This window comes from Drosophila santomea, chromosome 3L (genome assembly GCF_016746245.2).
Source record: "Drosophila santomea strain STO CAGO 1482 chromosome 3L, Prin_Dsan_1.1, whole genome shotgun sequence".
Classification (NCBI taxonomy): domain Eukaryota; kingdom Metazoa; phylum Arthropoda; class Insecta; order Diptera; family Drosophilidae; genus Drosophila; species Drosophila santomea.
Window position 1 is genome coordinate 21,742,640 of NC_053018.2, and position 11,688 is coordinate 21,754,327.

General features: G+C 43.1%; 5 protein-coding genes across 5 annotated transcripts; 1 reads left to right on the forward strand and 4 right to left on the reverse strand.

Annotated features, from left to right (window-relative positions):
• Positions 1-796: 796 nt before the first annotated feature.
• On the reverse strand, positions 797-1,979 carry LOC120447814 (alcohol dehydrogenase 1). The gene is given in 5 exon segments (XM_039629389.1): positions 797-1,105; positions 1,159-1,264; positions 1,266-1,285; positions 1,341-1,457; positions 1,971-1,979. Coding segments are annotated over 5 exon segments (561 nt in total).
• Positions 1,966-3,092, reverse strand: LOC120449889 (alcohol dehydrogenase 1). The gene is made up of 4 exons (XM_039632568.2): positions 2,926-3,092; positions 2,643-2,870; positions 2,408-2,581; positions 1,966-2,335 (listed from the first exon to the last, which is right to left on the reverse strand). Exons 1-4 carry the CDS (start codon positions 3,016-3,018, stop codon positions 2,051-2,053), a joined length of 780 nt encoding a protein of 259 aa, XP_039488502.1. The 5' UTR covers positions 3,019-3,092; the 3' UTR covers positions 1,966-2,050.
• Positions 3,093-3,740: 648 nt separating this feature from the next.
• LOC120448644 (trichohyalin) lies at positions 3,741-5,102 on the forward strand. The gene has a single exon (XM_039630771.1). The coding sequence runs from the start codon at positions 3,748-3,750 to the stop codon at positions 5,041-5,043; it is 1,296 nt and encodes a 431-aa protein (XP_039486705.1). The 5' UTR covers positions 3,741-3,747; the 3' UTR covers positions 5,044-5,102.
• Positions 5,103-5,560: 458 nt separating this feature from the next.
• LOC120447815 (cuticle protein 6) lies at positions 5,561-6,211 on the reverse strand. The gene has a single exon (XM_039629390.1). The coding sequence runs from the start codon at positions 6,209-6,211 to the stop codon at positions 5,561-5,563; it is 651 nt and encodes a 216-aa protein (XP_039485324.1).
• A 1,212-nt stretch (positions 6,212-7,423) lies between these two features.
• Positions 7,424-8,559, reverse strand: LOC120449016. Its single transcript, XM_039631293.1, has one exon. It carries the CDS (start codon positions 8,306-8,308, stop codon positions 7,424-7,426), a length of 885 nt encoding a protein of 294 aa, XP_039487227.1. The 5' UTR covers positions 8,309-8,559.
• Between the last annotated feature and the right edge of the window lie 3,129 nt (positions 8,560-11,688).

Below are 11,688 nucleotides of genomic sequence, written 5' to 3' on the forward strand. Positions count from 1 at the left end.
AATGTATCTAAATACACACACTACATGCCACTGGAAGAATGCATCCGAGGGGCGAGAATTGTATCATAGAACTATGTAAACAGAGATTGTATTTTACATGCATTCTACAGGAGAGGTTTGTCACCTTTAACAACCAGAGGGACGTGCTTCTACTTCAACAGATATCCCAATACCTTCGGGTCTGTCCATGGTCACGATACCCCCCAGAAAGGAAGAGTCTACATATTATTTTTAACTTTAATCTGTATATTTTAGTTACTAAGAACCTTATGTGCTGTCCCATTTAATTGCTGCTGGCAGCTTGGAAACTGGGTACTTCTGATAAGAAACTGTTATACAGATAACTGATCTTGAAAAGCTCCCATCATAACATTTTTATTTTGTTTGTGCACTCTGGCAGATAAAATCAAAAGTCTCTAAAGCCCAGAGCATTTCAGAACGATGACAATTCCCTTTCTGGGGTATCCAAAGTTTCGGACTACCGAAATCAGACATCTCTTCTAGTTTTGTGGAATGTTAACCGATAAAATGTATGTTCTTGGATGTGCTGAATTTGTATATTTATCTTCAACATTGATTGTAAATGTTAGGTATCCAAAACCAATTACTCAAAAGCAAACTAGAACAAACTCAATTTTGTGTGTGTATGCCTGCAATTTAAATAAAAGAAACTTATTCGAATTATAAAACTGAATTTGATATGACTTGATTTGCTTCAGATTGACTGCAAACTTGATCCCTTCTTGCGGTTTGTGTGGGATTACATAGAACACAAAAAGGTTTATTATAATTACGTTCAGCTTAAACAGACGAATATTCAATCATCTAGCTGGGGATTCCACAGGTTTGGTATGTCCCATTCTTGGATCTCACCCAGTTCCAGCATAAAAACTGCTCCATTCTTAGCCATCTCGATGGCGTGGACTGTATTCCGGCCGCAAACCTCCACCGTCTGCCGTTTCACATTGCTGTAGACTGTCCGCATGCGAGTGTTACAAAATGGGAATGTCGTTTTCTTATCTATATCCTCAAGAATACCGGTATCCGTTTAGCCTGGACAGATGGTGATGAAGCCCACACCGGAGTGAGCGAAATAGATGGGACTCTACGAGAATTATTAATCAATATATGATTTGTGAAAACTTCTGCAAAACTTACAGCCATGGCCCTGGTAAATGTGGTGACAACAGTTTTGGAAGTTGAGTAAATGGCCATCAAAGGCGCGGGCTGAAGTACGGCCACCGAGGAAATGTTCACTATGAGTGAAGTCAAAAATGGCCAGACCCTTATGGAGTAGAGAATTAGTATTGATACTCAGGACAGTTTGCTGTTAGACCCACTTTTATTTGCTTCTTAAGCAGTTCTTGTACACAATTTTTGCCTATGCCACCGAATTCGCCAAGGTAAACTACATTTTTTCCTTCCAAGTTTATGTCGCAATAAAATAAATAAATTCTCTACCGAATTTCGTGCAGTTCATTTGGTAGCAGCTTGCGAAGTACTGTTCTTAAGATGGACAACTTAACAGCATTTCAGTTTCATTCGCTCTACTTTTTGGTTTATCTTAAATGGGCCTTGAGATTTGATATAGGCTAATTATATAAACGATATAAACGGGAAGGTTTGATAACCTTGCTTGTATAGCAGAAAATTAGGGTTTTTTAGATGGTCTTTTGTTTTTAAATGAGAGGCTAGAGATAGGATAACGACATGTTTATAACAATACCATTTTATAACTTTTATACAACTAAACTATAAAAACTGAATGGAAACTAATCGAAATGTGTATTAAGAATAAGTCTTAGGCTTTATTTGAAGCAAACTAAATTTAAGTTTACCATTTCTAAGTATATCCGCTTTGTGTAATGTTACTAAAAAAAAGCCAATTTTAGTTAGATGCGACTATTGAATAGCAACGAAACTTTCTGTCCGAAAATGGCCCCATTAAATGTTAAAGAAGATTTATTAACTGTGAACATTTTATTTTGAAATCGACAACTTGAAAGAGATTATATATCTATGCATACACATTAGAAGCAATAAAGCGGTATTAATTATCCATCTGGGGCTTCCACATGACTGGCATGTCCACCTCCGTTGTCTCACCCAGCTCCAGCATTAGAACTGCTCCATTTTTGGATGTCTCTATGGCTGAAACCAAGTTCCTGGCACAATCCTCGGCCGACTGTCGCTTCACCCGGTGGAACATGTCCAGCATGGGAGTGTCGTAAGTGAATGTTGTCTTCTTGCCGATATCCTCTAGGAGTCCGGTGTTCGTGAATCCCGGACAAATGGTAATGAAGCCTACTCCGGAGTGGGCATAAAAGAAGGGATTCTAAAGGTGATGAATATTTTTGTTATATTTCACTTTAAAATCATTTATATTCTTGTTCCCTTTCTTGCTTACAGCCATGGCCCTGGTAAATGTGGTAACGCCCGTCTTGGCCGCCGAGTAGATGGCCATTATAGCTGTGGGCTGGAGTCCAGCCACCGAGGATATGTTAACTATGAGTCCACCTTTTCCACCCTTGGCCTTATCCATGTACTCCAAAGCGGTCAAAGTGCTGTTGATAACACCCAGCTGTGGAGAAAGCAAATAAATAAGCTTTTAAAAGTAGTAAACAAACTCTCTTTGCACTTACCAGGTTAATCTGAATAGTGAGTTCGACCAGACGATCGTTCATCAGTCCACTGCCATTGACCACCACATCAAAGTGTCCAAATCTCTCGGCGGTTGCCTTGTAAGCCGCCGTTATATCCGATTTCTGGGTTATGTCCAGCTTTTGGTAGAATATATCCGTATCGGGATGCTGGCCTTTCCACTCAGCCAAGAGCTTCTCATTAGCATCCAGATCGAAAATGGCCAGTGCCTAATGAAGTAATCAATTAGAGTTAGTTTTAAATCTCGGGTATTGGTCAACCCACCTTAAGTTGTCGCTGGAGCAGTTCTTGCACACATTTTTGGCCTATGCCTCCGAATCCGCCAAGGTAAACCACATTTTTGCCGGCTAAGTCCATGTCGCTGTGGTGAAACTATTTCCTCTATTGGACTCCGTGCAATTCAGTCCGCGGCAGTTGGCAAACTGATCTTTCGATCAACAAGTGATACCGACCTTATCGCCAGTGCTCTTCGTTCTCAGCTCTCTGAGCTTTTTGGGCCTGAACTGCTCTCGCGGAGAATAAAATGTTTTTTAATATAACTGCGTTAGCTTAGCAAGTGGTGACAATTCGACTTTTAATTGGCTAAATAGTATTAAAAGCATTCTTCAAATAAGTTTCGATACTCGACCCACTTCATATGTCCGAAGAGCTAGTTATTAATCCACCTTCCATATATGTGTCAGCCACTAAAACGGGAGTCACTGAGTCCGTCTAGTAATCGAATACGGATGTTTATCCCATTAAACAAAACAAATAGACTTTCCCCATTTTCTTTCCGCTTGAATCCAGGTTGCGCTTGCCACATCCGCGGAGACACAGATCTTAGGTGGAAGTGCCGCCCAATTGCGCAAGCAATGGATCCGTGTCTCAATATTAAGTTCACTATTGCAACATCCGTGCGGTAGCGAACCAGAGGCCCCAAAAGCAATCGACACCAATCGGATCGCAGCGGATCGACTTGCGCATTTCGAGGTCATTGTGCAGACCGGCTGGTGGGTGGCGCCTCGAGTTACCCGCAGGTGCTATAAAACACCCACCGGGGAGTCACTGCAGCATCAGTTCCACAAGAGCAATCAAAAGAAGAGGATGCACTGCTTTACCTGGACGATTCTGGGTGGTCTTTTGGCCCTTACCTCAGCTGCAGGATTGCCCCAAAGGGCGAGCAGTGGTTACCAGGAGCAAGATACGGCCAGAGCCTTCTACTCCTATGGCTACAGTGATGAGAATGCGGCCAGGGCTGAGTACTCCTCCCGAGATGGAACCTCCCGGGGATTCTACTCCTATGTGGATGCCGATGGAAAACTACAAACGGTTCGATATGAGGCCAATGGAGTTCAGGGCTTTAAAGCCGAAGCGAGTAACCAACCCCAAGCACCCGTGAACGAGGGAAAGGCTCCATTGCCGGTAACCGACACTGAGGAGGTGCAGCAGGCTCGTCTAACCCACCTGAATGCTCTGCGGGAAGCCAGAGAGAAAGCTTTGGCCACCAGTTTGCGGGAGGAGGTGGACAGAAGGCAGCAGGAACAGAACAGGAACAGCAACGATGAGCAGCAGTCGGGGGAGCAGAGTCTGACCGATGAGGATGCGGCGATTTTGGAGAGAGTTCGCGCCGAGCTATCAGCTATGCTGGCCGATCGTCAGCGAGCGCTCAGTTTGCCTAGGAATAGGGAAGACCAGGAGCAGCGGAAGGATCAGGAAATCCGACAGGATCAGAGGAAGGAACAGAGACAAGAGCTCAGACAGGAACAGAGACAAGATCTAAGACAGGAGCAGAGGCCAGATCAGCAAGATGATCGGCGACAGAATCAGCGAGAAGATCGACGACAAGATCTGCGACATAATGGACGACAAGATCAGCGGGAAGATCGACTACAAGATCAGCGGGAAGATCAACGACTGGATCAGCGAGAAGATCGGCGGGAAGATCGGCGAGAAGATCGAAGAGAGGAGCGGCGACAAGATCAGCGAGAAGATCGGCGAGAAGAGCAGGACCTGAGAATTGACCAGGAATCTCGTCAAGATCTGCGCCAAAACCAACGTCAAGATCAGACCAGGGATCAAGAATCTTTGCAAGAATCGAGTCAAATCCGGGAGAATGATCGTCAGATCTCATCTGATCGCGATGCCGATAATCTGCGCCTGCGCACCATCTACTCCCTGGCTGATCTAAGCTCCAGCAGTTATCTGAAGCTCGGCGGCTTGGCAAGTGCCGAGAAACTGCTCGAGGATCGGTTAGACAACAGTGATCTCCGTGTGCCAATCGGTGCCTACTACACCCTGGTTTCCCCAAACACCAAGTACAGTGTGACCACGCCCACGGAGCTGCGAACCCTGCGCCCGGTGGCCCTTAGTCGCAGTTTGTTGGTAAGCAAACGCAATTGAAGGCGCGATGATGACCTGCTAATGATCGTGGAACTAAGTGCGGTGTAACTATGACGAGTTTCCTAAGAATAAATGCAAGACAGAGCACCATTGTGCCAAAAGTCAAACGGTTTTCTTTTTTCTTATGTGGTTTGTGTGGTTTAAAGGAGCTTATTGCAGATAATTAAAATAATTAAAAATATGCATTAAAATCATGGATGAAGAATTAAATGTGTACACCCTTTAAGGGAAACAGCTTTTTAGTAACAATCAATTGAACATTGCCCAGGACATTTACAAAGGTGTCTTAAAGTAGGCAGAGGACAATCATAATTTTCAAATAACAGCCTGGCTCAAATTAAATTGCTGCATACTTTTAAGTGTTGTGTATAAGTGTATTCAAAGCCCTTCTAAGCTCTTGGCTCTCTCATGGAATTTATGAAAGTACGGAACAGATGTTATGTAATTTAAATTTCCGACTTGCATCATTTATTGCTCAACAAATAACATAATTTTTTGAATACTTCAAACCCAAAGATTAGGCCACTGGCAAGTAGTTTCTGGAGGGAACTTGCGCCTGCGTCTTGGTATGATGGTTGTACACGAATCCAGTGGTAGGCTGATAGACATATATCGGCTGGGAGCGAACACCGATGGGAACAGGATTCGATATCACCAGAACTTTCTGCTCGGCGAGCAATTTATTGCGCAGCTTCTCGGCTTCGAAACGCTTGAAGAATGCATTCTTAGCGGCGGCCACCTCGGGAGTGTCCTGGACAGGCTGAGGACCAGCGGAGTAGTCTCCGGCCAACCTCAATTTGGCCTGGTTATGCGCCTCCAGATGCTGTGCTCGCAGGGCAGCCACTTCGGGGGTTTCCTGATTGGCCCGCTGATTGGGCAGACTGGAGGTTACATGAAAGCCCTCGGCGTCGGCCACATAGTCTACGGTCTGGGTTTCGCCATTGGCATCCACGTGGGAGAAGGTTCCCCGGATCACACCATCAACGGTGCGGCTCTCGTGCTTGGAATACAGTGGAGCCATGTAGCCATATGCGTACTGACCATGCTCATCCTGGGTGTGATACTGACTGATCGTATCCGAACTGGGTGGGGTTCCGTACTCCAAGGTCGGTGAACCGGCGGCCAAACCGATGGTGGTAAAAATCAAGCAAAGATTAAGGAAGTGCATCTTCTCAAGCGTGGCTTTTTAAGATTATTAGGCGTTTTTTAAAATCTTTTTAAGGCGCTGCTAGTGTGGTGAACTAGTACTCGCTCTAGAGAACTCTGTGCTGGGATCGGTTGGGGATTCTGCCTTTTATAGGCGGCGCCTCCTGCCAAAAATGTACAATTTCGTGAGTTCTCAGGAAGGTCGTCCGGTTGGGTTTTACTTTCATATTCCACCAGGCTGGATTATTGTTCCTTTTTTTCTCTTCCTCTGCTTCCTCGCATTTTCGTACATAAATATTTTGTCGATTTCGATTTCAACAAGTTCAGCATAAATTTGAGCACAAAAGCCGCAATTTGTTTTCATCTGCGCAAGGGGCAGCAACACGTATCTTATAAGTATCGCATGGTATCGGATGTGGACATGTACAGAGACAACCAACAACGTTCCGCAATGCCACAAAGCAAGAACTCAATCAGGCTGCTCTTCAGTGGGTCTGGATGTGCACTGGGAGAAACTGGAGTTTGAAAACGTCGCATCAAACAGGTTTTCTATAATTCATTTTTAGAGGAATTCGTTTTAATAACTATCTTCGAATGATTTCATTATAACGTCATTATAAATTTGTCATACTTTTGGCCTTTTGATTCTCTCAGTGTGAGCCCGAAACTGTCAGAAGAGGGGTCAAGGAACCGGGTGGGGTCTTAGGACACGTCGGCTTCCTTTTCCAGTTTTAGTTATTTAGGTTGTTGCCTTTGCCGTTGTTTATGCTGCTATTAAATTTAATTGAAATCAAAATTCGGCCCACATTTATGAAGAGTTTATGCTGTACATATGTGGAATGTGATCGGTTGGTCCGGGGCCAAAAGGTTGAGGTAGGGCAGGGTCCGAGTGAACGGGTTCCGGTCCTGGAGTTAATCAGCCAAAGGGTTCATTTTAGCCGGATTTTGAATTTTGGGTGTCGCGATTTGAGTTATAATTTAATTCAACCAAAGATTCTAATTAATTAAATTCAAAATTCAATTTTTTGGTTTCAGAATATAGCAACCCGTTTTGGACTACTTAGTTTGACTATAATCAACAAATGATTGAAACACCAATTAATAAATAAGTAAGCTCTTTCCTTATAATATCCCATTAATACTTGAAATGAAACGCCGCAGACTGATTGACAATTTATATTTTTAATTAGAAATTCTGAATGATGGATCCAAATCGGGCGAAAGCAGCTTTCACTCAGTAGTAGAATCCGGGGGTGTAGTACCTGGGAATGGTATACCCGTAGACTGGAGCAGGAACCACGACATGGTGGCTGCGAGCCACAGCAACTGGAATCTTAGCCAGCACTTGGTTGCGCACTCCCTCATCATGGACGCGATGAAGATGAAGGGACTTGGCCGCAGCCACTTCCACGGTATCAGAAACGGGATGAGGCAATTGGGAGTGTCCACCATGGGATCCGGATGGCTCTGAGCCGGAAACCGAGTGGTCATGGTGCTCGATTGGATGAAGCCCGTCTGGATGAGCACTTCGACCGCTCTCAACAACAGTGTGATGATGTGGAACCTCAACGGGATGGTGGCCAACAGAACTCTGCACAACAGGAACGGAGTGCTCGTGGTGCTCGACGGGATGGTGTCCCTCTGGATAAGCACTTCGACCGCTCTCGACTACAGTGTGATGATGTGAAACATCGACGGGATGCTGAACTACAGGATGCGGCACCTCCGCTGGATGCTCGATATGATGGTCTACCGGATGGGACGCGCTCCTGGGAGTAAATTCAAGCGACTCCTGGGAAACTTTGGCCTTTGGCAGATTAGTGGCTGCCACATGGAAACCTTCGTTATCGGCCACATAGTTAACCCTCTGCAGCTTTCCCGCCGCATCCCGGTAACTATAGTATCCTTGGGTGATCCCGTCAAGAGTGCGGGTCTCCTGTTTGCTGGACAAGGGCTCTGAATAGCCATAGGAGTACTGACCTAACTCATCCTTGGCGATATACTGGCTCTGGGTTGGCGTGAATACGGCGGATCCCTCAGCAGTGTACGCATAAGGATAGTACAAGGCCAGTCCGTGGGCCAAACTGAGGCTTCCTAACAACAGAAGTGGATACTTCATGGCTTGGCAGTGGAAGATTCTTTCGAGTAAGTCTTGTTCGTCAGTTCACTGGTAACTGTTGGTTTTGAGCCCAAGTCTTCATCCTTTTATACCCAGCAGGTTATTTCGGGAGTTCTAGGTCTGGTTCTTGCTGAGGTTCCTGGCGGCCAGTTTCTGCTGTCCCTGCCGATTGTTCTATTCTGCCACACTGCCAAAAAAATTCTAAAAACATTTAAAATTGGTTTGTGCAAAAGGTTACAATCAGTGTATCCTAAAGTAAGGTTGTGTATGAAATCTGTAAGAAATTAAAGCTTAAATGAAGAATGGCTTTATTATTAAAGTTTTGTATGACATAAATGAAAACCAAAGACAATTTAGTCGTAGTTTGTCAATAGAGAGTTTAAAATTAAAAATTACTTAGATGAAGAAGAAACTTGTGGAAGCTTAAATCTTGAACTTCATAATTTGCAATTCTAGTATTATTTAATATTTTTTGAAAAGAGTGTCCTTAAGGCCAAAATTTTTTTTAAATTTAAAATATTAAAAAAAACTTTAACAAAAATGTATTAAAAAACAAAACACATTAAAACACTCATGTAATTCATTAAAGAAAATTATTATAGTCTTCCACATTTTAAAATAGTAAACAGTCTATTAAGCTTTTCTCGAAATGTATTCATCAGATGCACTTTAATGCAAACGAGGAGATGCGAATGCGTCGTCGTGTCCACTTGTGTCGTTAACGGACATTGCAGCACCGCCTTTCACTCCCCTTTTGGGGATCGCCGCCTAGTGAAGGCGGTGTCAATTTGGTTTAATTGTGGCCAAGGCTGGAGTGGGCTCAAAAGGGAGGCAGACTCAGCTCAGCTGCAGCAGGAGGAGCAATCGCTGCCTGGCATCTCCAACGCCATCTGCATCTGCATCTGCAATCGAACCAAGGGCCTTGGCTGGGTGGACCATCAAGGCCAAAGACCGCATCCAGATCGGCGTGTAATTGATATGCAATCGTTGTTGCTGCCACAGCATTGTGGCATCTCAGCCTCCTTTTTGTCCGCACACTGCAACGGGTCCACTGCAACAGCAACAACAGGAACTGCAACTGCAACAACTGTGGCAACAACCGACGACGACAACAACGGCATCTCAAGGTGAGTGAAGGCCAAGGGCCACATTTGGCCACAGCTTGGACGCGGGAGTCATGTGCTTCAGTGGCGAACCCAATGGGGGTCTTTTGGGTGTCATTGGTCCCCATATACTTTATACACATTTAAGCACATACAAAATAATTGAAATCATACTGTTAAACTACATTTTTTAAAAACTACCGTGCAAAAATATGGTAAAGAAAAAGGGTTTATTTAGTTCGTTAGTGCGCTAAGTTAATTACAAAAGCTGTATCTTTTTACTGCATACCTTAAGACACCTACTAAAAATGAGTTTGAAATCCCTTATCCTAACCGAAAATTAAAATTTTATAATATAACTTTATAACTTTACCTATACAGTTCAGTTTTATTATGATATTTTACCCGATATTACAATATTTCTAAGAAAACCCCTAAAAATTAAGTTTCTTTCCGCCCCTGGCGCATCTGCAGCTGCATTGGTATCTCCTTCGCTGGGCATTTTTATTTTTAGCAGCGGGCTTATCGGATGCCTCAGATCTGCGGTGCTTAAACTTCGCTCCCGATTAGGAGGAGGAGCAGTTGCAGTTGCAAGAACCACATTGGATTGGCCTTGACGGCCCGGCTGATAAGTGCGTTTTAATGTTAACTCCGTTGGCACTTAGTTTCAATCAAAGCCCAATTCTCTGCAGCCATTCCTATCTGCCTTAATGAGTTGGTTAGTTCTGGCCTGGAATTGAAGTTGGATTGAAAATGTGGTCCGGTTTTCTTAGGGCACTGCCTTTGTTCCGCCTGGCGTGGGCAGTGCCCTGATTTGTGTAGCATCATCGGTTCTCTGAACTGCCTTCGTGGCTAATTAAAGGTACACTAAAGATTGGCCAGGTGGCAAGAATCTTGTTTGCACTTTTCAGGCCTGGCAGTTCTTCGTCTTTTGCCCTAGAAGGTGGTTATTTTATTCGTTACTTAAAAAGGTATTCTTGAGATAGAACATTTTATTTAAATTTGGAAATTATGGGAATGTATTTCTTTCAAATTGTAATATTATTATTTGTTTTTGAAACTGAATTAGAGCCCATGAAGACATTGTATGAAAAAATAAATAAATTACAAATTGAAGCTTATTACTGGCTGTGAGTCGTACGTCACCTCAATCTGAATACTGTGGAATACCAGATAACATTCCATTCTAGAGGCTCCAGTACTACTGAAGCAGAGTAGCCCAACATTTACATTGCGCAATTCCCATAAGAAGGCTAAAAAGAAGACACTCCAACCTTCTCTGTAACTAAATAATAAACTAATAATGCAAAGATTGTAAACACTAGATTTAAGTACCATAAGGTAAACGTAATAATAGACTGAAGAAATACCAACGTTAGACTCCCATTGGATTATAATAAATGTTGTTCTCTTATTCCTAATGATAATTAATTAATTAATAATAATAAAAAAAAAACAAAAAATAATAAATTAATAATAAAATCAGGAATTTTTAGTATCAATGCGTAATTTAAGAACTTAATTAGGAGTCTCCTCAGGGTATTTCGGTTTCCAAGTTAGTCTTACAGTTGCGTTGTATTTTGCTTTTGGGCCAGGGCTATGACTTCATCGAGGTGGCCACAAAACTTACCAAATTCCTCTGACAGTCAGTTCTCATAAATCAATGTCAAAGGTTTTTTTTCGTTTAGGGTTTGTTTTGGGCTTTGGGCTGCGGCTTGTTGTTTCAGAATGTGTTTAATCATTTTATGGAGTGCGAAGTAATTTCCTTATGATTTCCTATTTAACTTTTACTTTTTCCTGATTGTCCAAAATAGAAAAGTCCAAAGAACCCATTTATCCATTAGGGCGGCCAACAAATCTTAGCCGCTTGATATAATGTCTCATTTGCTTTGCTAAGCATGAGCTCACACCTTAAAAACACGTCGAACGAACTAAAAAAGATACCCCTCATTATTCCAATTGTCTGGACTTGTTGTCCAACAATTTCACGCATCTTATTCCGTTTTGGTGGCGGGCACTTACGAATTGCCTGTTTTGGTACCTCGGACTGTATGGCGAGCCCCTTCCCCTTCGACAATATAAAATCAGGAAAAGCTTTAAGCTTTTTTCCCTAGATTTTCACTCACAACAAACCAAAATCTCGAGTGTAACTTGTTGGTTTGATAAGATTCTGGTGTCTAACGTCATTTTTGTTATTCTGAGTTGCTTTAGGTTTCGCTTGTTTCTCTTTACTTTTGATAAATGGCTTCGTCGAGTGGCTTTCGTTGTTAGTTTTCG